This window comes from Pocillopora damicornis, chromosome 2 (assembly GCF_964200805.1).
Source record: "Pocillopora damicornis chromosome 2, jaPocDami1.2, whole genome shotgun sequence".
Taxonomy (NCBI): Eukaryota; Metazoa; Cnidaria; class Anthozoa; order Scleractinia; family Pocilloporidae; genus Pocillopora; species Pocillopora damicornis.
The window spans coordinates 1,203,786-1,230,740 of NC_142671.1; the positions used below are offsets into that span (position 1 = coordinate 1,203,786).

General features: G+C 37.6%; 1 protein-coding gene across 2 annotated transcripts; it reads right to left on the reverse strand.

Annotated features, from left to right (window-relative positions):
• Window positions 1-629: 629 nt before the first annotated feature.
• On the reverse strand, window positions 630-26,955 carry LOC113680762 (unconventional myosin-Va). Of its 2 annotated transcripts, XM_089194985.1 has the most exons (36): window positions 26,433-26,955; window positions 26,229-26,336; window positions 25,962-26,076; window positions 25,677-25,733; window positions 24,331-24,475; window positions 23,197-23,353; window positions 22,863-23,088; window positions 22,499-22,713; window positions 21,334-21,465; window positions 21,072-21,205; window positions 20,585-20,666; window positions 20,339-20,479; window positions 19,734-19,940; window positions 19,198-19,236; window positions 18,754-18,870; window positions 17,918-18,214; window positions 17,374-17,427; window positions 16,540-16,697; window positions 15,495-15,801; window positions 14,919-15,008; window positions 14,337-14,561; window positions 13,662-13,755; window positions 12,677-12,880; window positions 10,995-11,662; window positions 10,537-10,611; window positions 10,307-10,412; window positions 10,161-10,228; window positions 8,723-8,776; window positions 8,049-8,303; window positions 7,379-7,468; window positions 5,574-5,724; window positions 4,572-4,681; window positions 4,030-4,101; window positions 3,812-3,897; window positions 3,385-3,559; window positions 630-2,453 (listed from the first exon to the last, which is right to left on the reverse strand). In XM_089194985.1, exons 1-36 carry the CDS (start codon window positions 26,457-26,459, stop codon window positions 2,220-2,222), a joined length of 5,475 nt encoding a protein of 1,824 aa, XP_089051111.1. In that variant the 5' UTR covers window positions 26,460-26,955; the 3' UTR covers window positions 630-2,219. The 2 variants fall into 2 exon arrangements, with proteins under 2 accessions (XP_089051111.1, XP_089051112.1); XM_089194986.1 differs by lacking the exon at window positions 19,198-19,236.

Consider the following 26,955-nt stretch of genomic DNA (forward strand, 5'->3'; position numbering starts at 1 on the left):
AAAATTTCGATGTTTAAGGTGTTCACACCGTGGCGGTAAAATTGTTGACTGCAGCGGCTATAAATTCGTCCTCGATTTTGATGTTCAAATTTTTGAACGCTTCGGCGTTCAAATTTTCGTACATTTGGCATGGTTCCATGAGAACGAAACGCCCAGACGCACGAATTTTCCACCGATCGAAAACTCGTCCGGTTCCGTTTGAACGTAGCCATAATCAACATTCTGAAAAATCCATTTCTGCGGCGGTTTTCCCCGAGATCAAGGTTTGTCCTCACAAAATCAACTTGTAGACTTTATAGACGTGCAGGCACATATTACGAGCACGAGAGAGGATTTGCTTCTTTCAAAATTTCCCCCTGTAATGTACAATCCTTCACAAATTGTTTGCGTAGGTTTTAGCTGTGATTTGTTGTGATTATTTGTTTCATCAGAGTTAGGCAAGGCCGATTCTCATTGTAACCTTCAGCTTTTTGTAACAATTGGGACCATTGAGAAGATCACGCGTACGAAAGCAAGAACGGACAGGTTAGTACTTTCGATGCAACGATCTTTTTCTTTTCAGTAAAAAAAAAAGCTTTATCAGATATAACATCATGGGCACTTCAAAGTGAAAACACAATACCGTCCACTTCTACAAAAAAAATACATTTATTTTCAGTCCTGGTTGCTGATCATTCAATAATTTAGCTTCATATGCACTGCTACCAGATCAACTTCACATGTTCACGTCATCATACAAATATTCCTCTGGCCTGTCTCCCAAAAATATTTCGATATTAATCAGCTTTTAATTCACGTAACCTGCACTTGTGAATGCGTATTGACACTGCATCGATTGTAAAACCATCAATTTATCTTGTTTTTCGCCGTAATGCTGTTCAGATGGCACGTCATCAACTATGCCAACGGCGTAATTATGCCTAATATAATGCATATTGAAGTAAGGGTTGCAAATTCCTCTTTGCAACAAAGAAAAGTTCGTAAAGAATGCAAACAAATTCCGCATTGCAATTTCTTTGGCAGTTTTTATAGTTTCACTGAAATTGCTAAAATCAGGAAAATCAAGAACTGCTAAAACAAGTAACATTGAGATTATAATCAATGCAATTTCAATTTCCATCAAATAAATTGATCATTCACCAAACTATATCAAAGTATCCTCCGTGACCTTTTAAACTTACAATGTCACGCGTTTCCTTCTGAAGAGTACTGCGTGACAACTAAATAATGGCTGTCATTGGTCACGAAATTCTGTTTTTGTATCTGCAAAGTGGATTTACAGAAGGTATCATCTCTTTTTCTAGTGATGACAGGCCGTACGAAATCACAAAAATTAATTCTTAATTAAATTTTACAAGACACAATTTCTTTGAAATAGCTGTGTTAGGTTAACCGACATATAGGAGACGAACAACAAAAGGCCAAAAATATCTTTAAGTACAAAATACCGTTGGATCGAAAAAAGGCTTTGCTGATCGACGAATTACAAAATAACCACCAAAGCGAAAAATAACAAAAAATAAAATACAAAATACAAAGATGACGATAAAGAAAACTCTAAATTCCTCTTTTACCTCTCAATGGCAGTTTGTTAGGTGTTCCAAAATCTAACCTTTCTGACGACTTGAAAGTAAAATCAAATCAGTTCAATACTTGAGATTAACTTCTCGCAACCCCACCCCCCCCCCCCCCAACTCCACTCTCACAGTTGAACGTTAAACATAGGGGTCCACTACCTCTCTACTTGCAGATCTGCTAAGGTCTCCTGTAAAGAAGCGCTAAATGCTAACATAGAGGCTATTTGTAATAGGGCGCAATGATTAGGCTATGCTATTTACATGCTTAACTTGCGTCTATCAAAGAAGCATTCTTAATGTAAATTTGGTTCTGAGGCTACGCTCAATTGTTACTCACAGGTCTTATTTCTATACTTTAACAATTACTTTGTTGATACAATATATCCATTCATAACTTGTTTCTTAACTTCAAAGCCAATGACGGCTTTCTCTAAATTATATATTAGCGTATAATACCTTTTTGGTAGGGGTCCTTCGAAATGATACGAAGCAGTCTAACTGATTTGAGGTACCAACACGCACCCAATAATGACAGAACTCGGACATGAGTTTTCTTCATGCGAAAAAAAAATTCGAAATTTAAAAGGAAATTCCAGCCTCAATCCAAAACCCCAATTCTGCTGTTTAGTACTAACACAAACTTTACACCACCTTAAGAAAATCAAGGTTCAAATGATCAGGGATGTTCAGAGACTCTAACGACACAGCTGAAGGAGTGAAAGGCAACGTAAAAGGATAAATGTACGCTGTATCAGTCATCAGGTACATTGGATCTGTCTTGTTATGGCCGCGCTCCACAACTGCACGAACCACAGACGAAGGTACTCTGGCTTCATACTCGTTGGCTGGTGTGTACATGGACAGTATCTTCTGAACCTAAGAAAAATGAAGTAATTATCATAATTAGTGGGAATCAAGGAACACTGCAAAGAATTCTCCGCTTCTTTTGGCCTGACATCATCTCCAACGATGAACTGCTTTGATAAACGAATACAGAACCAATCACCACGCAGGTCCAGAGAAAAAGATGGAGTTGGATTAGCCATGTACTTCGAATGCCATATCAACCCTACATGCCCACAATCCCCATCCATGGACTCCCGACGGCCAAAGGGAAATGAGAGACAGAGGGTGGGCATAAAGCAGCCTGAGCGACTGGCAACGGAAAGAAATCAATGGCATTCTCCAGACGATGCATCATGTGCAAAGACGCACGAAGAGGACTAACTAGCTAACTAATATACATTGGTTTGACTGAGCTTTCTAGCTTTTGATTAAGCTCTTTAGATTCCTTTTTTTTTCCCAAGATAGCTTAAAAGACAAAACGCGACTCTAAAATGACCTCAAGATGGTCTTCTGGGGATATTCATCAGTAAACTGAAGTGTTCTCCATACTTGCTCTGCCCCTCAAGACCGTTAAACCAGGATTGATACCTGCAATAGGTTTCCACCACAACCCGCTCTTGTTGTATCATGGTTGCCACAGCAATAAGTTTTTGAAGTTCTCGAACTTTTCCATGACCTCAGGCAACCATAATACGTTTTCCAAAACAAGTCTGCGATTCATTTCACTTCTTAAGTCAAACACACGAATTCACAATTGTTTGAATTTGCACCGTTTACTTAACAAAACAAACAAACAAACAAATGTCGTCCTCTCTATCTGTGGGCCTTGTTTCCTTTCGTGTTCTTGCGAGTTGTGTGACCAGTTTATTTTCCGATCTTTCATGATTTTCTGATGACGACTACAAATCCACCTGAAGCGGTTATCTTACTTATCAGCTGGTAAGTAGAGCAGTTATCTTACCTGTAAGGTATTAAGAGAACTACAGACTTCACAAATCGCATCCACGTCTTCCAACGTTTTTTTGTTAACCTGAAGTAATTGTGTCGCTTGTGTGACATTCTCCAAAGCTTCCACAATACCGCTGCCCTCCAGTTGGTTCAGCCGGACCCAGTCCTCCAACTGGCTGAGGTTAAATCTAAGGAACGGAAAAAAATACGTAAAACTTTAGGTTTTCTTTATTTCCCTCTTTGACCACGCCTCACTTACCAGGTAGAAAGTTTTTCTAACAATAAGATTTAGGTGCAAATGTTCTGTTAGTATGCATGGATTCGGTCATTCTTGTTTTGTCATTTTCTTTGGAGAAATTTGAATTTGGTGATGAACTTTTTGCATTACAATTCAGTTTGGTATTTCAGAATAAAAGCAAAGTTCTATTTTGATGACGGACCTGATTTGCATTCCCCTTGACCAATGGCACATGTCTTTCCTTAACAGAAGGTTGTTCATCATGTTGGCACCAATGTAATAGAAGAGCTAAGTTATCATGTAAAACAAAACAACAACAACAATGTCAACAAAGTATTGTTGAAAGAAATCGGCAAAGGAAACATCAACAAAAACCAGAATGCAAGAAACTAATGATAAAACCTCGTCAACCAGACTTACCTGTCTAAAAACCTGTTTGATGATTTCTGGATCCACACAGTGGGCATTAAGTATGGCAAGGAAGTTTGAAAGCTGAAATCAAAATATACTTGCAATCTTTAAATCTAATTACTAGGCGCATTTTAGCGCCATCAGATGGGAACTTGACAAAAAAAACCGACAGAAAAACCGTCAAATCAAAGTTTTTTGTTCTTGTCGGAATTTTAGGCAAATGTACAACAAATTACGCAAAATAGCAAAAGATAGACAAATGTGAGGAGCAATTTTAGTAATACTCATTAACCCCATGATGATATCAGGCAATGCAAAACTTTCACAAATGGCCGTGTAGAAAACTTTTGTTCTCGTCGGAATTTTAGGCAAATGTACAACAAATTACGTAGAATAGCAAAAGATAGATAAATGTGAGGAGCAATTTTAGTAATACTCATTAACCCCACGATGATATCAGGCAATGCAAAATTTTCACAAATGGCCGTGTAGAAAACTTAAGACTGGATGAAGGAAGTACTTTTGTGATATTTTCTTATGAATTCACCCACCATCTTTGTGACAGACTTCACTGTGATGTCAGCATGAGCTTTGGATCGCCCACCGAATGGTTTGGAACTGGACACGCCTGGAATTGAGTCGTACTCAAGCATTCCAGGCACTGCAAATAACAAACAACGACATAATAGCATGAGAAGACAACGCGAGAAGGTTATTATGTTATCAAGTTAGTAATGTGAACACGCAGACATAAAAAGAAAATAGCAACATCGGTATGAACCGTTCACACTAGCTATACAAGGGAAAAATACATAAGAACGTAATTATTTCATCGTACAGAGGCGTAAACAGGTCGACTACGTCAGGTATTAGAAGCGAAACTAAACAGACAGTGATATAAAGAAAACAAGTCATCTGTTCGTTTTTTCGTTTTTCTTGTTATGTCCTTGTGTCGCAAGTGTGAAGCAAGCTTAACTAGTTATAACTAGATATAATTGGCAAAAGGATTCTGTGTTGTTCAAATCAATCTCTGATTGTTTTGCTACTTCATTTAATCAAAAAAAGCTACAAAACCTTCTTACTTTTCTCTAAACCAAACGAAATCAATCTGAATAGAGTAACTAGAAGATCAGGTCAAAAAGCCCAGTATCAGCTAGTAATCGGATTATCCACGAACGAATTGGACGGCAGTCGGTCGTAAACCATTTTACTGACATACTTCGTTGTCAAATACTGACCGATTCTCAAGAAATTAGGCTGCTGTAACCTATCCTGGATTGCAAGTCAATCACAGGTTCGTAGGTTCCCCACCCCCTCCCCACAAACAATTTATCAGGTTTCCCTGACAGCTCGCTGGTACTCATTTCGACTTCTGAGGGATGGGGGATGGGGATGGGGAACCGGGGAGAATGAGAGCTTAGAGAGGGAAGTGTTCTCTTCTTGAACTAAATACACTACCCCACCTGTGTGTTGAACCATGGCACCACCAATTAGCCTACTGAGTCACTATTTGATTATCACTCCAATAGGATCATTGTGACAAGTCATTTTACCTATCATATGTTGTATAGCTTCCCATATACACTTGACTAAATCTTGATAGACATGTATGGCCAGGTCGCTCAGCACCTGCCGGTACTCTGTCAGGTCAAAGTTTTTCAGACAGTGTTCGTTTTGTTCTGGAGTGTTTTGCACTTGAAACGCCTGAAAAAAACAGACAAGCGTGTACATTTTAAGGATTTTAATTCAATTAGTTAATTAGCTGATGACTATTTTGGAACAGAAGTGCCTACTTTTAACGCGGATCATCAATTAAAAAAAGCCTTCTTAACACTTGCAACACACCATAATCGAACTCAAAACAACTTGAAAGTCAGAATCTAAGGGCTCTCTGGAGATTTAACCGTTTAGGGTGTTTCTTCATTTCTAATGTATGAGCTAAGATTTTTCCATTTATGTTCCGTAATGAAAAAAAAAAAGAGTTTTCTGATCATGGTGACAAGACAAAAATGACAATTATAAGTCACAGAGAAGTAAGGAACGATGACGAACGCTATAATGGTTTTGTACATTGCAGCCACAGCATCAAACAAACGTAAACAAAAGGTGACAAAACTATAATGCAAAATAAACATTAGCCAGAATTCACAAACGGATAAATATAGAAGTAAAAATGATTAAATAACAGAAAAAAATAAACATTTGTGGTCATAAGTGTTACATGAACAAGTAATTAAAGAACATAAAAGATGAATCAAGTTAGCAGAGAAGAAAGATGAGCAAAAGACATTCAGAGAAAATTGTCTCACAAAATGTGACAACCAAATTCGCCTTGAGTATAAAGAAGGAAAAAGAAACCAGATGGTGCAGATACAAGCGTGCATTCAGCGAGAAAAACAAACCACGAAGTGCACAATAAGAAAGGTTGGTGGCAAACTAACATCTTTGATGTAATCCTTCATATTACTCCACTGTTTTAAGAGAGATGCGGACAGTCCGTCTTCATCGGGTCGTCTTACAAACCACTGAAGAATTTTCAGTGAGCAAAGCGAGAATGAATGAGAATAGTAAGAAGTTAGACACTGAAAGTCACATCACAAAGTTACACCACTGTGACCTCAAAAGAAAATGCTGATGAAGAACACAAGGAAGATCGGTAAAATAATGTTAATCATTGATCAATACTTCGAGAAGAAAAGAGCAAAGTTGTGGCAAATTCTCTATAATATGCAGGGAAACTTTTCGTCTTTTTTTCATGCATGCCAATTACGGCTCGAATTCTTGTAAATCAAAGGCTGGCGCTATTTCAAACTGTATTTCCGCCTCGGTTTCAAAGCGAGGTCTGGCGCAAACTTTTAGCGCATTCATATTCTCTTCCTTTTAATTAAAGATGAAATTCTTCTAAAACGAAACATCTTTGGAGGAAAGGCGTTGAAATTAATAGAAACAGATGGAAATCGGCTTTTTTTATAATCTATGGCATTACATGCAAAAATGCAACGGTGTTAGTTTGGTAGTTACAGCTTATTTATCATAAAACATCGCCAACAACAACAACAACAACTGTGGCAACAAAAGATACAAAACTACTGAATGATGGAGATTGAGTGTATTTAAACAAAAATAAAGCGCTCTTTACCAAAACTGTACAAAAAAAATTAAATTAAAAAAATTAAAAAAAAAAACAGATACGAGAAGTGTGACTAGTTAGGCCTTTGGTTATCATATTAAAAGTGAACTTCAGTGCTGTGGGCTCGGGTTTTGGCCTTATTCTTGAGTAGGGTCGGGAAGGGGACGTGGGCTCCATGTGCGACCAGCGGTTGGTGATTGAGCCTATTGACACTATGAATAAACTTACTTTATCTCCGCTGTACTGCTTCATGTCATGAAGAAGGCGCGACGTATTTGCCAGCCAAAATGCCAAGATATCAAGATCATTGGGGTTTTTCTGTTGATCAAAAGGAAACCAGTTTTTTTTTCAATGTAAGGATCACGGATCTATATCAAGCTAAATCCAAGTACAGTATATACATAACTTTCTTTCCTCTCTCATGTCATTCGTCTAAGAATGTCGCTTTTTTAGAAAAGCGGGTAAACTGAACTCACAATTCTTCTACTGAAGGACAATGCACATGTAAAGAAATTTCTGGCGAAAAAAATAGTAAAAAAAGATACTGGGGAGATAAAAAAAGCTCTGTCTGGAACATTTTTCTTTGAAGGCATGATTTGTAGGGTAAATCATAATAAATAAGGTTACAACAATTGAAAGTAACGATCTTGTGGTCATTGAAAGAACCTTCCCAATAATAAAATATCTCAGAGTCAGAAACAACTCAAAGAGAAAAAATACCTACCACTCCAGGTAAATGCAAGTGACCAAGAAGTGATTGGTTTCAGTCTTACATCCAGGTAGTTGAGTATGTACATTGTTGCGCAAGTTTCAATATCAAATACAACGCTTAATGAAGTAATTGGAGGATTTTTTTCCGATAGTCAATTAAATAAGAGTTATCTGATTCACTGTTTACCTTGACTACTTTTCGAATGCTGTTTATACTGTTAGTCAGCAGACTCTGCATACGCCGGTCATCATTTACGTGATCACAATGCCGAATGCACATGAACAGAATGTGCGCGGGGAGTCCTGGGATAGCCTCTGCCATGGATTTGGGGTTCATATCAGTGATAAGGAATTTGATAACTTTTTCTTCGTCCTCGCCTGAAAATTCAATCATTCCACGGATTTTGTGTTGTCTTAATTGCGGCAGAGGAGGAAGAAGATCCTACCAAAGTGAACATAAAAATCAAAGCATTATTTACTACCTACACAAGTGACTACGATAATTCAACCGTAGTTCAACATTAATTACGTGACAAATTACGTGACATCCAACAACATCGTTACTAACCATTGCATTCTTTCGTGCGTTTGCTAGCAGACTATACTTGGTTATCATGTCGCTTATTCTTTGAAAAACTTTGCATCAAACGTCGGTTTAGAGCAGTTTCCTCGCACAAGTTAAGATTTTTGGGTCGACCGGAGACACGAGAAGATATGATTTTTCGCACGGGCTAAGGTGGAAAATTTCACCAAAACCGCCAACTGTGATCGATAACAAATACTACACCACATTGATTACTAACTTCAGTTAAAATATATCAACAAGAAACCAGCAAAGCAAACAGTCAACAGAATAACTACCCCTTCCTTGTGCGCATGCGAGGATTTCCTGAGCAGTCCAGCATGCCTCATAACCTGGAGGAATCAATTGATTAAATGTTAAGTGAATGTTTAGGACTAGATGCCGGTAAACTAAAAGAGTCACAAGTATTAGGCACAATATATTCTTCAATACACCTTTATCACGCAGCGCCATCTTGGGTTGCGTGGCGCACAAAATCGAGGCTGGACGGGCATAAGGTTTAGGTTTTGTGTTAAGCATAGCCCACGATCATTGCTGCTTTAATTTCTGTAGTAACGACAAACGAAATAAAAGTGGTGACAATTTATCTTTCTTCAATTTTTCTTCGAATGATTTATTGAAATCGAAATGTATTGCTGAGATAAAGGGATTTCGAGGTAAGAGTCGCGTCGTGACCGGTTAGCTGTTATATGCACGTTTTATTAACGATCGCCTTTTCCTTTCGATTGAAGACTCGGCCGGCAGTTTTTTATAACAATTGAAACGGATTGAATTGAAAAAGAACTGACGTCGCTTATCTTCTGGTTGCTGGTCCGCAAAATGTTTTTACACTTGCAATTTGTTTTGCCGGCGGTCTTTACCCTCCTTGGTTCATGCAAACTGCGATGTTTTAGACGTGTAAGCCCAGTTATAGTCTTATACATATCCTCGGGCTTGAGGTGAACCGAGCACACCAGAGTAGTGCCTTTCTTTATCTGGCAAATTCGTTTAAAACCGCAAGTTATAACGCGAAAAAACGAGGAAGAATCTCGCTATTACATATTACCAAATCCGAGTTACTAAAAACAAACAAAACATAACATGTGCGTTTAACAGCTTGTGCCAAAAGTAAAATAAAAAAACATATTATAAAAATAACATTACATTCATTAATTGAATCCAGTGTTATGGATATGAAATGAATAAATATTTCATAGGTAAAAAACTGCTGGCTGAGTCTTCAATCGAAAGGTAAAGTCGATCGCTAATAACACGCGCATCTAACAGCTCACTGGTCATGACGCAGGATTCTTATTTCGAAATCCTGGCTCTTCATCTCGCCTTGTGGCTGCATTACATTTCGATCTCAGTAAGTCATTCGAAGGGAAGTTGACGAAAGATAAATTCTCACCACTTTAATTTCGCTTGATAAAGGTGTATAGCCTTTCAGTGTAACATTGGTAAGGGTTGAACATCATTTCTCTGAAAATAACTGATTTTTTTCTGTTTTTTTGGTTGTTTGTGTTTTGGTTTAACGTTTTTTTTTCTTTCTGTGTCTTTATTGTTTTAATTTTTGTTCTTTTTTTTAAGGGCTGTTCCAAGGGAACCTTGGGCAACATGCTTGCAAGCCCGGCTGTGAGGGCAATTAATTTGGTCTTCCCAATAAGCTACTAATAATATTTCCCCAGACCGAAGAAAACAATGAAAAATTCAGTCAGGAGATTTTTCTGATCTTACCACCTTTCCAGCTTTTGGTTCTTGACCAGATAAGAAACTTTGAGCTCTCCGTTTCTGCTCCACTTCACCTACAAAATAAACAGTTACCAACCAATTCAGTAGAACTGACAAAGACACCTTTGCAATAAAACTGGTGTTAATCTGACCTCTCCACGACTGTGCTCTTCCTCGGAATGGAGTCAGCGCTGTTGTTCCACCTTTCTTGTATTCTTCCAGCTCTGCCTCGAGTTTTTCAACTTGTTCGCGGAGTTCCTGAAAAAAAAAGTGCTTTTATACGAGCTCTGCGCTATTTTTTGGTAAAACTACGACAACACCAACGCAAATATTCCAGTTAGAGCAACAGGCTAAAAAAAGAAAAAACAAATTATCGACTTACCACGTTCTCTGTTACCAGACGACCAACTTCTTGATTGAAATTCCCATCCATAGATGACAAGGACGCACCACGCCCCTAAAACAGGATATAAACATTTTGGCCAGCCATAAACATACTCAAATCATAAATAAAGTAGGAACATAATCTACAAATAAAATTGGAAACGTCAAAAGATGATAGAACCATTTTCTCACGGGCGTGAGACAAAGCAAAGAAAAGGAGATCGGCGACAGTGCGACAAAAGTGTCGTTCAAGAGTTGACTTCATGACCTTTGGAATGCTGATTCCGAGAACTTCAAACCTATATTTCCTCTGCTGGCCGAAGTTTTTACCAGACAATCTATTGCTGGGCAGTGCAACTAAAATTGACCACATTTACTAAGTAAACATTCGAGAGCAAAATTCCTGCTGCTTATTTCAAAGAGTTAAAACGTACCTTTGAGAGAGTTAGAACATACCGTTTGCAACTGTGCCTTTTCCTTCCAAAGCTTGTCATTAGCTGCCTTCAATTCCTTTTCGCTCTGAAGCAAGTCGTGCAGTTCATTCTGCAGAACGTTGTTTGCTTTCTTCAAACTCTCCGCCTGCAGTACGTAAGCGCTTTCATCAGGATTGGTTCGTAACAGTTCCTCTATATTATGCATGTCCTTAGCGACAGAAGCCATTCTTACAAGTTCTTCTCTCAGTCGGTTCTTCTCATTCTTTATCTGGTCGCGTTCGGCTGATATCTCATCCATTCTATCGGTTATCATGTCCCATTCTGCCTTTTTATCAATATTTCTTTGACTTACGAGTTTTCTAAGAAGTTCAAGTTCAGAATTTATCTTTTTGTTTTGCTGCTCGAGGCTACTTTTCTCTTGTTCCAATTGTTCTCTCTCATGTAGCACTTGCTGAAATTTTTCAGATTCGATAACCTGATTTTCACTTGGTGGTTTCTGTTCCAATGATGTGTCTACCGTAATACGGGGTATATCTTCATTCGCTTGAATCTGTTCAGATTCCATTAATTTGTCCTCTAGCTCGCGTATTCTTTTTTTAAGTCCTTGAACGAACTTGTTCTTTTTTATTCCAACTTCCACGTTTTCATCTTGTTGCTGTTCCCTCTCATCGGCATCTTCTAGAGAATTTTCTGTCATTGAAATAAATCAGAATTATGCCCAGCCCAAAGGTTGGAATTATCCTCAATGTAGCACCTAACACAATCTGCTTAGTGGAAAATTCACCTGTCGATTAATGAGCGGCGCACGAGCTAAAAACATCGAGAGTGCTAAAGGCAATGAAGTTTTATAGTACGAAAGCAGTAAGCTTCTTTGAGTTAGCTACCGCAGACCACGCTGTGCCAACGACTGTAGCGGCTTGCCAGCTTATTAACAGGTATCAAAAATAAGTAAATTAAAGTAAACTGAATAAATCAAATAAATATCAATCGTAAATCCTGGTAAAACAAATACACGTTAAAGAATCTGATGACAGCGACTCTAATGACTTGATGCTGATTTTTTTAACGTGAAAGTTGGAGATGGACTTCAAAATACCTGTAGTCTCCACAAAAAAATGTTTTAAGCAAACAAGGCTCTTGATCCACGACGGCATGGAACGCTATTGAAATATTTAACAATTATTCGCCGATGGTGAAGTAAATATTGTTAAATAATCCCCCAGACGAAGTCGAGGATTACTCAACAATACTCACGGAGCCCGAGGCGAATATTTGTTTTACCATAATTCCTAAGGTGATTTCAAATTCTGTCGTAAATACTCGTTACCTTGTTGAAACCCTTCAGTTTCAATTGTTTTGATTACTCGAATCAAGATAAAGAGCCAGTTTTCACTAGAATTTGATAGATTCATTTAATTCAATCAGCAAAAACTTAAATCTTTATTTTCAAAATGTTACTCTTAACTTAAAAGCATCTTTTGTGCTCTTTGGCGTAGCATTTTCTCCATCGCGTTCATCACTTCCTCGGTAACAATAACAAAACGCCAGGCAGCCAGTTTGAAATTTTGCGCTCCTGCTATAATCACCTTGTGCGAGGTGATTATAGCGAGATAGGACACAATATTCGACCAATCAAAACGCGTGCATCTCTATAATCACCGGCACAACTATGCTAATATCATATAATACATCCAAAAAACGCACCTGAACCACTAGCACTTATAGGGCCATTAGACTCTCTTTTAGCAACCGGACTGAATTTTTCAATCTCCACTTCATCCTGTAAATTCTGATACCGTTGTTCCAGTCGGTCGTAATCTCGTAAAACTCTCTGGTGGTTGCTTCTTTCAGCTTCAAATTCCGCCAGAAGTTGTTGTCTCTGGGCTTCAAGGCTTTGGTTAATGATTTCTAAAGGCAACGAGAAAATGACAGATTATTTCTGGTAAAGGGTTTTAAAAACGACAAACTGAAATGGCCAACACTCGAAAACACGCGAAAAGTCAGCTTTAGAAACTCTTGACGGTAGCCAAGTTACATTTTCAACCCAATTGATCAAACCACATTATCTTGTAATGCCCCACCGAAACAGCACCACAGTTTCTTTAGAAAGTTATCTCCTTTAATAAAATTAGGGTATGCAACTACAAACAAATTAATACAAAGCCAGAGGAAACTTGACTTCTGTTGAAAGTTTCGGTGTAAGGATGGTTTTCTCGTATCTGATCGCTAGCTCCCGGAAGACTGACAGAACCCAGAAGTCAGCGACTGAGACCCAAGAAGTCCTAACTTACAGTCCTCGTTTGACCACCGGCTGTTTTTGTCTCTCTAAAGCTTCAAGTTTAATTCTTGGACCACAATCGAGTAGCCAGAGGGTTTTCTTTTAATGAATTGGGGTTCATAATCATGCTAAGTTTGAATTGAGTCATTTGTTTGCGATCCTGTAGTTTAGCGTCGAGCCACCACCGAAAAACTCACGCTACTAAGAATTTTTTTTTTCTTCTAGACTACAAAACTGTTTTTCAAATAACAGACAGAGGTGGCAAACATATATGAAGAAGAGCATGATTTGACTGACTAGTAGCTCGACTTGCAATCTGTTTCCACTACCCTCACTTCACCCCTTTTCTTTTTCTGCGAATTTTCTGAGTATTTCAAGGCTAAGTTATTTTGGACTCGTTCAAGCACATACCATCCCTGAGAGAGACCTCTCTGTCGGAAATTGCCTTTGCTTCAGCAAGCTCTTCCGTTAGGTTTGCCAATTCTTCTTTCAATTTCTTGTTTATCTATAACAAATGCACAAATTCAAATATGTAAGTGACAGCATTACAAATAAGTAGAGAGAGAATTAGATCCACGTTTGATATGTTCACCTCAAACCGTAGTTAGTGGTTTGAGGTTGGTAGTCAAATGTTTTGAGATTTTCAGCTTTTTATCACGCCTTCGGCTTTCAACTATAAAAATCCATGAAAATCAACATGTGCGCCGCCATCTTGAATTACAGACTGGATAGAGTTCCTTCACCTTAAACACAAAATGCGGCTAAAAGTTTGGTTTTTCAGAAAAAAAGAAAAAAAAAGAGCTCATTTAACACATATTTACCGGATATATGTGAGAACTTTCGAACACGAAGACGGAGAGCGCCGAGGAAGTACAACTTCCTGAAACTGCCTTGCCCGAAATTCAAACGTGGACCACAAACGGCAAACGTGGCCACTAGAGCCTGGTCACATGACTCCTAGAGCTTTGCGGTTACACGTATTCACAAACAAATATAAATATAAAACTCTCTAATTGTGAGACAGATTTCCCCTCAATATGCGCTGAATATTTCAAAGTTAAGTTAAATTATTTTCAAAATTCAAACCTCTTCTAGATCCTCCTTTTCTGTTTTGGCGCGTTCCTCGGTGCCATCTTTCTCCACAATGGCCATGTTCAGTTCCTCTCGCAGTTCCTTGATGACAAGTTCCAACTCCAGCATTTTGGACTGTGTCGATTCAAACCGTCCTTTCCACTGCTTGGCGTGTTCCAGTTCTTTCCGTGTAGCTTCAAGTTCTCGCCCAGCAACCATTGCTTGTTCTTTTTCTTTAACCTAGAAAAAGGAACAAACGGTAAAGTATATCAAATCATAGTAATGAATAACTCAATCATTTATATAAGAAATTAGGGATAATAACAAATATCTTAGCTAGGTAAGATTGTAAGCCCTTATTGTATGAGGTTGAGCATGATACCATGAATTATCAATGCCGAGGTCTGATAACAAAGACACGAGGTTTGATAATACTTGATATCATGCGAAAACCGATTCCATAATTATTTCATTATATATTTTTTACACAATCTGCAAAAGCAGACACTTCTCTCTGAGTTTGCAAAAGTTTGAGATCACTACATGGACTAGAGGCAGGCAGGTAATCAACAAACCAAACAAATAAAAAATGCATACCTGTTCATCAAGGCGTTGCTGCAAGTGAATGATCTTGTTTTCCATTCCTATGTTCAACTTCTTATAATGTTCCACAGAGCGCGCTTCGATCTAAAGAAAAAGAAAGCGTTTGTAACAAAATTTCTCACTGAACACAAAAAAGTAAAATTTGTTCTCTTCCTTTCTGTCACTGGAACAAAAGACTAACGTTGCACAGAAAACTAAGAAGCAAGTGGACTTGTGCAGTTTGTATGAGATTTGCTTCCGCTGCTGGCGACAGTTGAAGGTCACAGTTTCATCTTTCACGCGTAAGTATCACGGAATGTGTAAATGTACCCGGGTAGCGCTTTAATGATCCCCAAAGTTGTGATATCAAAATGGCTAAATTCTCCTCGGCCAGTTAGCTTTCCAAGTAATTCCAACTGCATTTACTAGTCACAACTTCTATGGCACGACATCTGCAAAACTACACATCTTTTTTCTTTTCGTGTTGTCGTCTTTAAACAGCAACTACTTGTGCGCACACAAATTTAAGACAAACAGATTACGAAAAAAAATACTGATTTTCAAATTTCCTCTCATTTCAACATGAATTACCTTAAGCTGCTTCAGTTCTCGTCTAGCGATCATCCTGCGCACACACGACTGAAGGTAAACAATCGTCTTTTTGTAATTTCTGTAATTCTCTCTCGCTCTGTATCTTCGCCAGCACCGCTGAATGATCTTCGTTTTAGCTTCGTACAATAATTGCATGCGAAGTCTTCTTGCGAACATACCCCGAGTGAAGCACTGGATTATAACGACGGCCGCCCGAATGGTCACAAACTGCTTTCGGCAGACAAAACCACGGTAGTAGCGCTGGATGGTAATCGCAGCTCTCTTTTCTCTGAGATCCTGTGCAAGTCTTAAAGAAAAAAACAAAACGAATTCCTGCGACATTGGAGTTACTACTCTGAGCTACTATGCCAGTCACTAAAGTGTCGAGATGAGACAAAAGCAGGGTAAATATGTTTGACATAATTACGTTTGGAGCAGCTTGTTTCGGAGACCACTTTTCTGGGACACGCAATTAAAAATAAGGTTACTTTTTGTTACCGTCAGGAGGCGGCAACTTTATTTAGGGACAATTATGCTAGTTCTTATGTGCTCCCTAGAAGGCTGTTCCAATGTATCTATTTCCAATATAACTTTATTACTATTCTGATGTAAACTCCGCCCCACAACTTGGCTATACGCGCGGATTGATCAATTGATCCTGACAATCAACAAGGGGCGTGGGATAGGACAGTAGCGGAGAAATCTCCTATTATGGATATGTGCTTGAAAGTGACATCATCGGGTTTTAATTCAAGTTAATTGTTTTAAGTAGTACCTATAGGGCCTGATTCACAGAATAACCTATCCTAAAGCCATCTTCTTTATTCGCTTCAAAAATTTGCTCCTCAGGTAAAAATCCGAAGGTTCAAAATAGGGTTCCAATTTTCAAAATATTTGAATTGGACAGACCGTGTAAGAATGTGAAGCTTGAATTCATTTGAAAATTTTCAGTTTTGGCTTCGCAAGGAAGCAGTGGAATTTTCTCTATTCTCGAACCTCTGGTAAATAAAAACACTTCTTTCGGGAATCTCATTTCTACACAAACCTCCTTGCCAGATAGCCTCGTACCCAGGCCTGTATTAGGATCGCAGACCGCCTCATTCTCAGGTAGAGCCGGTGTTCCCTCCAGCAGCGGAAATTCTTCTGAATCATGATACAACTGTCTCGAAGCTTGTCTGATCTGAGTTTTTCCAGATAAGCCACCTAAAAGTGAAACACATTGGCATTGAACTGTCTTTGAAATGAAACAGCAGTAGTTTATAAATCGGCAAATGCAAACTAAGGCCAGATGTCTTTCTTTCTTTTATGTCTTTCTTTTAACGGTTTAAACCATTTGACACCCGAGGGTAACTAAGACAGAATTTTCCCTTAACTATTCATACAATATAAAGCAAACAAGTGATAAAATAAAGGAAAAAAATCAATTAGGGGATCGTTAATTGCAAATTCTTCAAACTAACATCGTGGGAAAATATATGGCAGAGAGTAATGAGATTTGCTGACGAGATGTTTGGAGTGAAAGACTTAATCGACAATTATCAGTTTCACCTCTCATGATACAATAAATTATCAGCACCAGTGGCGGAGGTCATATGGCTCTAAACCTCAGCCCAGTTTCAAAATCTAGTCAAGGACTAGCACCCAACTAGCATTTAAAAGGCTGGGCTTAAATTTTGGTCCACTATTTAGGTTGACTTGATTTTGGTTTTTTTTTGTTTGTTTTTTCTTTCTCATTTTTTTCAAATCTTTACGATCAGTAACTATGACACAACCCCGTGAAGAAGCCGATTAGCGTTCGTAACACTCTTGTCATAACAAAGAAAGACATTTTAGTCCGCATTGTAGTTTGTAACCTCAATACATTTACAAACAACCTTACCTGGCCAGCACGGAAGAAGATTTTCGTTTTTCCCATCTGGAACTTATCAGGGTCCTACACCAAACATGGAAAGAAAATTTTTCAACAACTCAAATTTCCGCGTTCATTCATAAAGTCAAAGGATTTACACTGCCTTTAACATACCACTAACAAGACCCAAACATACGTCTTTTGTTTACACATTACTCAGCGCGAATAAAACTGAGGTTGATTTGAAAAACAGATCGGTCGAAATGATTTTAGTCTCCAAGCCTCTTTAATAAGTTATCAAAAAAGCATAAACAACGTTTTTTCTAAATCAGTTGCAGTTATAAAAGGCAATTTTAGTTCAAGGCAGAGCCCAAATATCTGTTGGATTAATGAGTAGCAAAAAGCAACTATTAAGTGGTGTTCTCTCAGTACCTCTCATTGTTAAAACAAGAAAGACATTCCTCAGTTATAGCCGAGACATAATCAGTAAAGTGACGTAGTTTAACATATCGAGCGACAGCAACCACCTTCGGGTGCGAGCAAACACACTAGAAAGATTACAATTTTCCCCTACTTTTATGTGCGTCTTCAATATCAATTCTATCGAGGCTCGTGGCTTTCTTCTGTTAATAGCCTCAAACTTCAGAAGCATGCGGTAACGGTTAAAGAACTCATCATAGCTCCACCGTGAGGGGTACCCCGCGGCACTGATTCGTACAGTTTCCAGTACTCCGCAAGCTCTGAGCTGCTGAATACTTCTCTGTGGGTTAAACTCGAACGGTGCTTTGCGGTCATTGGGTTTAATGCAGCGAATGTAATGAGGCACTGTACTGTTCAGGGTAGCCATAAGCTTCGACAGCGATTCACGAAACTAGAAAAAAAGTCGCAAAACGATGTGGTTATCCTCGCAAGCAACATAAGATTTGTCCACCGCATTCTTCTTCAAATTACCAAACTACTAAATAGACATCTTCACAAAATTATTAGCAATCAATTTTTATCTTTTTATTGACCGACAGCCAATCATGTAACCTACAAATAACCGCCAACAATTTATGGTCTGCTCTTGCGTAATACAGTCAAGTTTTCTTTTACTGTTCATAACATTCAACTCCATGCTCTTGCATGAAAAATGGCGAATCAGCTTCCCTTGGTGAGATTCCCGTAAAAAATAATGAAAACCCATAATCGAATGATACCATGAAATCATACTGACATTGCCAGATTCTTGTGGTTCAATGGCCTCGAGCAAATCGTGATATCTGGCTCAAATTCGCCCAAAAATAACTATTTAGTAATCATCCCTAATAAGTGCACAATTTGTTCACACATTCTACAAACAAGATTTAGATTCCCTTCTGGTCAGAAAGTAGTTGTTGACCTCTGGTAGGACTGAATAAGGTAACAAACCTCTGATCCAACACTCCGCTTGGATTTGGAGACATTTTTTCCAGCTCTAGAAGTTGATCGCTTACGCGGCATCATGTGAGCTTCATTCTCAGAGAATAAGTCTCCAACCATCTCATACTGCAACATAAAAACAGCTCGTTACGTTACTTTCAACCGAAATTGAAGTTTGGTCTAATGCCGTCGAGGTTAAGTCTCCTGCGAAGACAGTATGGTCAATTAAACCGAGTATTTATCAATTCTTTATTAATCTGGGGCGACCATGAGTATTGCTGGTTTACCGTAGGTTATATCCCAGAATTTCAACAGATTTTCCGAATATTTTGCTTATATTTTTAGTTCTACTGAGAAATGTATATAGGTAGCATTTACTGAATATTTAGATTAAGCTGACTAAATCATGTTAATTTTAAAATTAATTTTGATTTATACCTTTTTTACACTTACATTATGTGTGCAATCAATAACTTGTGCCACCAGTTCATACTGTGCAAGGAACAAATATGGTTCAGAAAGATTTTTAAAGATTTCAACGGTTTAGAATTTAGAGCTGTTCAACGCTACATAGAGTACTAACGAGTAAGATTGTCATAGCCAGTGCTGCAATTACCTCATTTCAACAAGGATTAGAATTTCAAAGATGTTATTGCAGAAAGGCTTTAGTTTAAATGCAAAAACTCTCAATTTATCAATGTGATGTCAAATTAAATATTTCATCAGTACATGAAATCTGGAGTTAGCTCACTAACTGCCTTACCCTCAGAGTTTTATTCATTGATGACAAAAAAATCATTTACTGGTGTAATAAACCTCTTGTCATGTTTAAGCATTTGAGCATTTAACTCACATCCGTAACCCCAACATCAGTATGCATATTCTCCATACTGTTCTCTATACATTTCCTAGGGTGCTGACAAGGAGAATTTGTTTAGAAATTAAAGAGCTCCTTTGATAACATTCCAATTTCCAATTTCCTTACATACCTCACTTGCTTTAAGAATGGCTAGATGTTCCTGATTAACAGAATCTCGGTTTTTCTCCACAAAGCCTTTCATTTCATACTCCACATCATCAGCAAAATGATGCACTATAAAGGCTGTTTGTGACAGGCGTGGCTTGCTGAAATGCTCCTTCTTCATGTGATGTTTGTACAGTTTCTGGATCCATGAACTGTCAGCTCCTTTTGGCATCTGCAAATAACATGTGATAAAAGAGCAGTCTAATCGTAACTTGCTCACACACATTCCTGCACATCAAGTACTTTGCTTGTTTTAACCTTGAGTTCACTTGCTCATTGAGATATTTTGCTTTGCTACAGTTGATTATTGTGTTTACAAGTGTACTTCCTTTTTTATATTTTGACACTCAACCACAGAGCACTCTATGGCTAAAATTATGGAGTGTGGTATTGCTGGGGGCATGGCATCATCTGCAATTTTGGCAGTTGGCAGCCATTTTGATTTTTAAAAAAAATTAGCTAAACACTATGACCCTAGATGATTCTATCTGACACCTGCTTCTTCTCCCTCACATCATTATATCTAGATCATTTCTCACACAAACAAAATAATATCTCAGTTTGTCTCACCTTACACTCTTCATCAAGCAAGTCAAGTATTCCCAGTTTTGCTTCAATCAGATCAATGCAAGCCTGGTTATCGTAGAAGTTGATGAATGACCACTCTATTTCTTCCTTCACATATTCATCTTGCTCCAGTTTGAAAACATGCTGAATGAATAATTAAGCAAGCATTACATGTGGAAGCACAATAACGAAAAAGTAAGAGAGGTGACTCAAACTGGAAACGAGAAATCTAATGGTGCTGATGATTACCTGCGTGAACTGCTGCTGGAGTTTTTCATTGGCGTAGTTGATACAGAACTGTTCAAAACTGTTCTCCTCAAAAGTTTCAAACCTGGAAAAAAACCACACATTCTAACAAAGTGGGAGTAAGAGGTATTGAAAAGGGTAAACCTAAGTGTCCTGTACAACATGTACATGCCACAGCTCTGAACTAAATGTACCCTGCAAGTTGAACCTATAGCTACACTTTATGCAATGTATAATGTATGACCCAGTTTTTTGGTTTAATTGTTTTTGGTTATAAATAACATCACATCAAACTAACACTGCTATCAACAGTAAAACTGTTCAACTGGCTGAGCTGACTTGGCTAACCACTCACTTTTAATAGCATTTCTAGCTTCTCTTTGTTGTAAAATCCCATGTGTTTTGCTTTTTATTGATCAACTCTGCCTAAAAAACCTATTATTCCCTATAAAATACATTCAAGCATGTAAGGTTGTAGCTTGGGCCTTACCCATAAATGTCAAGAATTCCAAGAAACGAGTGCTGTTTGACTCCACTGCTGAGAGAATTATTGATGCATTGTACAATCCACTTGAACAGCTGAGAATAAATGTGTTTGCTAATTGCTTTTCTGCCAATATCAGCCTACAAATAGGAACAAAAACCACAGAATTATTACCTTCAATGTAATGGCACATATTTACTTGATTAAATTTCTCTATTATTCAGTCAGAAACATAAAGTGAGATTTTGAAAAAAATGTTTTCTCAGACCTCTTCAACATTCAGTGGTTTGATGAGCACCTCCTGTACTGTGACAATCTTGCGATTACACAACCACTTTTTAAACTGGCTTCTGTCAATACCCAACAGGTCAGCTGCTACTGCCAGATGAAAATCTTTGTCCTACCAATGATGGTATAAGAGAGAGGAAAAAAAATAGATTTTATACTCGGTAGATGCATTTGAGAAATTGGATCCACCAATATTACATTAGGTGGAAGCAGGTCATGTAACACTCACAATACAGCTCAACTGAGTTTGTTTCTCCTTTCATAGTCCCTTTCATCAACTCTATTATCCTCAGTTAAGAACTACTGGATTGCATTCAACTGAGCTAAAAGTTAATACAACTGTAGATGCATCAGAAATTTAAAAAAAAACCTATTTAATATTCTTGTTTGTTTGTTTTAGTCTTGTCAATTCAAAATTTTGCTGTCTTTTTTTTTCTTCCTGATCACAAAAAGATCTAAGACAGTTTGATTGTCAGTGTGCAGCAACCTTATCCTTCAAGTTTAAAACAGAAGGTTCTTTCCCATTCCTGTTCCTTTTATTTCTTTTCCCTACTTTAAGTTTTTTTTAACTAGACACGGAGTTGGGGCCTTTCCTCACTAGTTAGAGGACAAAACTAGAATTGTCCGAGAAAATCAAAGAACAAATTTTGCCATGAAAAATTTTTGTTTTGTCTGTTGCATCTGCATTAAAAATTTCAAAGACATCAAATTTTGGCAGTACCTGATCTGTTCATAAGACCAGCCAGCATAGTTTGCTAAAGGATTCCACAACCAATTTCCAAGTTTTTAAAATTGTAGAATCCTTGAATTTTGCAACAAAAAACAATTTTTGTCTTTCTAGTACACTGATTTCAGCTCAATTACATGCTGGCCCCAGCTTTTACCACACATGATTGACAAGTTAATCATGGTTTCATTTATATAGTTGATTTTGTTTAGTTTCCACCTGGGACAAATTTTGTCAACAGTGCATTTGAAGAATTGCTGCTTCAGCCAAAATTTGTCAAGCCATGACAAACCATCCACACTTGTAAAATGTTGGTGATGACAGAAAATTTGTCCAAATAAACAACTTTTTCGCTGGTGTGGAAAGGCCCTAAAATGACTGAAATGACCAATGTAAAGAATACTGAGCAGAGCCTTACATTGATTGTACTTTCTTCCTCACTGGCTGGTTGAATATCAATGTTTCCAATGTGCAGAATACCAGCCAAGATTCTGAATATCATCAGCTGTTCATCATTCATGATTCCAACCAGATCCATGGCCTCTCGCATCTCCTCAAACCCCTCACCATCATCCACCTCATCAACATAAGGACATTCTCCTTGGTTTAAGTAGTAAAAGTTGTCTTGGTGTGCTGAAAGCAAATTGAATATGTTAGAGAAAAATCTGTAAATGGACTAAGTGGCTTGATAGAGCATTTTTTTTTTTTAAAGTTCACAACCAAGCCATTTTAACACTGTGGAAATTATCCAGCTAGTGAGTAAGCTGACACCTCTGACTCACCAAGTCTAAGATCTTTGAGTTCAGGAGTATCACATGCAGCACAAAGTTGATAGAATACATGGTAGTTTCTTTCATCAGGAGCTTGAAATACAACTCGAGATTTCTCCAGCAAGTAGGTTCTCATGTGGGCTGCTATGATGTGATAGTTCTTGTCAAAAGATATTTCGAGGTATTTTCCAAATCGGCTACTGTTGTCATTCCGTATTGTCTTAGCATTTCCAATGGCCTGTAAAAATAGACAGCCTCGAAAATCATTATCATGTGTTAGTATACCACTGTAACTGGTTGGCACCTATGGTATTAAACCAATTAAACAAGTTATAAGCTGTTCTACCTCCATAATAGGGTTGGATGCCAAGACTTTCTTTTCAATCTGTGTCTCTGTAGAGGCCCCTCCCACTGATGCAAAGTACCTCATTGCATACTTAGCACTAACTGTCTTCCCAGCGCCACTTTCACCACTGACAATGATTGACTGATTCAGCCCATCTCTAAAAAAAGAATATACAATTACAGACAATTTCATGAGCCATTCAGCAGTATTGTCAAAACGCTTTATAATCCCACCCTAATACTTTAATCAGTTAAACAAAATTAATGATACCATGACAGGACACAAACAAGTAAACAAAATTGAACCCAATCAGTACTCAGGAACAAAGCAAGTAAAAGTGACACGGAAATGAGACAGAATTTATTGTAGTTCTTTTCTTGTAAGCTGATTGGCTAGTTTGTGTAAGAGCCTCTGAAAATATTAGTGTCAGTGAAAATTAGTTGACTTATCACTCAAGTAGATGGCTGTTCAACTGTTTCTTACTACTAAGAAGATTAAGGAAGTGTCCCATAATCCACCAACAACCTCAAATAGCTGGTGATTTGCACCAGTTGTGGGTTATTTTTACTAGACCCTAGGACCCATGCAACTGTTTAACTACCATCTATATGCATTTTCTCCATAATATTTTCCGTACTGTTCCCTATAAACTTCCTAACTAAAAGGTGCTGACAAGGAGAATTTATTTAACAATCACAAGGTTCAAAGTGATCAATTTCTTTATTCTCATGACCTTAATGTGTGGTTCAGGGCTGATATTGTAAGGAGAAATTACAAGCTAGTCACTATTAGGGGTTAAAGGTTTAAACCAATCTCATGATAATTTATTGTCAAATATGCTACCGGAGTCTACATTATCTTGGATAAGAATCCATATCAACATAACTGTATTGCAGAAATCAATTTGACTTACAGATCTCCCCAAGTGAATTCTTTGACACTATTTATTCAGTATTTTCCAAAAAAAAAAAAAAGGTAACCACAGAGCAGCATTAAAATCTCCACTAGGTGGATGCACTGGAAAGACAAATTTATAGAGCCTGCACCAAACCTTTGACATAGATTTGACTGCTCAAGATTTTGATAAGAAAATTTCAAGGGCTCAAATTGACTTTTCTAGTCCTTTAAAATCACCTGGCCATGGCTCTGAATGCATCCTCAGCAACAGCAAAAATATGTGGGTCCATGTCACCCATGGATTGGCCACTATACGCGGAAATGATGTCAGGTCCATAGAGAGGAAGCTGTTGGTAAGGATTGATAGCAACCAGAACAATACCTGCAAGGATTTTAAAGGTGACCTTGTACATTAATGTCTCTATCAAAAGCATGGCAAATTATAATTTACATCAATTAAGCATCACATTTACTAGGCCATGAACACCTAAGTAAGATTTTGGAAACTATTGATACAACCACAATTATCTTATTGATACCCAAAACCTTGCTCTTCGGGAATCACTGAGATTTAATTCAGAATATAAAATGTACATTTATTGGGTAAGAAAAACATTATGCCTGACTATTAAACAACAGTCAAGGGTGTTGAGCAGATGATGGTAGCTCATCACATTAAGCAGAGGGTACAATATCTTATTCAAGTTTTATCGAAATTTCATGACTGGCTGAATGACAAGCTACTCTGAAAAGTCTTGATGTTGAACAAGCATATTCCTTTAACCTAATGGAAGTAATAGGAATTTGACAAAATGTCAAATTACTTCATAGTCTAGAATTGAAAGTAATAGACTTTGATTTTCATTACGAAGATGGCTACACTGACAAGTCTGTAGAAAACTTATTTTAATCTCACAAAAATGCCTTTGTTGAAACCTTTTATAATTATAAAGTATATTGGAAAATGGGTATATGAAGCTACGCTCACGTAAAAGTCTAACAAAATCAGCAAATCAAACACACACTAATATTCTTAGAATTGACAATCTAGAAAATCTTATTTTGATCAATTAAACTAGAGTCATTTTGGATGAGCTGCCTTCAAAATTCATGAAAAATCTGGAATCAAGTAACATTGAACTAAATATGTAATTAAAAAAAATGACAGGAATTAACCTAAATATTCAGCAAGTAACAGAAATTTGCATTTTTAAAAATAGCTTTGTGTTTTCTCTCGCACTTCTCTAGCCAGAGGGAATTGCGGAAATGTCAAAAGGCGTGAAAGCCTATTGTAAGCTCAACAAAATCAAAACAAAAGATAACCCGAGAAGGAATTGAAAACAATCATTCTTCCTAATAGAAAATGCAATATTGCTTTTAGTTTTGCTGAGCGTCTACTTCGACCGTCGAGTAAACATTACATCTTACGACTCTCAAATGCAATTAGTATCGCTCCAATAATTTCACGAAATGGTTTGGAAGTTATTAAAATTTTAGTACCAATATTTACATGCCTCCATATATTTCGCAAAAAAATTACGAATACCGAGCGAGGAAATCAAAGAGAATACATTTATACTCACCACAATAAGTGTAAATCGCATTGGATTGGAGGAAACGAACTTGAAGATTGTACAGCACTAAAAGGAAAAATTAAATTAAAGTAAAATTAACCTAACAACTCCGAAATATAATTTTGATTTTTGGTAACTATATTTACTTACTCAACAGGAAACCTCACTAAACAAAGAGAATTCAACGGGTTTCACAAGAAAGCAGAACAAAGAAAAATTGTTATGAATTCTTGAGAAAAGTTTAAACAAACACATCGTCGTTCACCAAAGGGATATTTGCTGACATGTACAAACCGGCAGGTTCATGTAAGTAACTCAAGGTTGTAAGATCATTTTCTCCAACAAGAACTTCGGGGTTTCTCAACGGAGGAAGGCTCTGTTTTCCCTTAGAAACATCGAGAGTAATTTCCTATTGGAGAAATAAAAATAAATATATAGAAATACAAATGGAGCGTGAGATTTACCAACGTAAGAGCTCACTAAAAATAAACATACGATTGTCAAACATTACAAAGGTCTCAAGTTCACGTCGAACATGATATACATTAACTTCAGACTTACATTTCCGTCTTCGAGTTCAATCTCCAAGATTCCATCTTCTTTTAAATCTTTAGTTAATTCTCCGCCAATCCATATAACTTGTTCGTGCGGGATCCATACTCTAGCTCCCTAGAGAAAGAAGGAAAGCCGGTGAATATAAAGTTGTTCATCGGGAAACTTGCACCAGGTACCACTGTCATCAACAGAAAAGCCCTTGCCAGTTACCTTCGTGTACAGCTCAAGTGTGGTCATTTTCAGTACTTCTAAATTCTCTCAATCCATCTATGATACCGAGATATACCATAAACATCATGTGAAGGGCTTACACACGAAAATATTGTAAAGAAATGTGACATAGTTCGCCACTGCCGCCATTTCGTGGGGCTAGTAGTTTCACTAAAACGACCGCTGACCTAGTGGACATCTCAAAAGGTTTCATTCAAAGGAAGTGGATATTTAAAGGTATAGTGTCTCCTTTGTAGTAAATTATATGGACGGTTTTGAACATATTGGAGTGGAAAAATCCCTTTCCTCGGTGGAAATCTTCTTGTTTCTTGATGCAGTAGTTAATTTACTTGTTATGACTGTGGTAGGGAGCCGTGATTAGCGGTGGACTCGATTTATGGGGCCTATATTCGGAATGAGCATTGACATTCTACGGACGTCGTTTGTAAAGCGGGTCTATTTCTCCGCCGTAAACTCTTATTCGTTTGTTTCACAATAGGCTACGATTATCTTTTGCTATCTT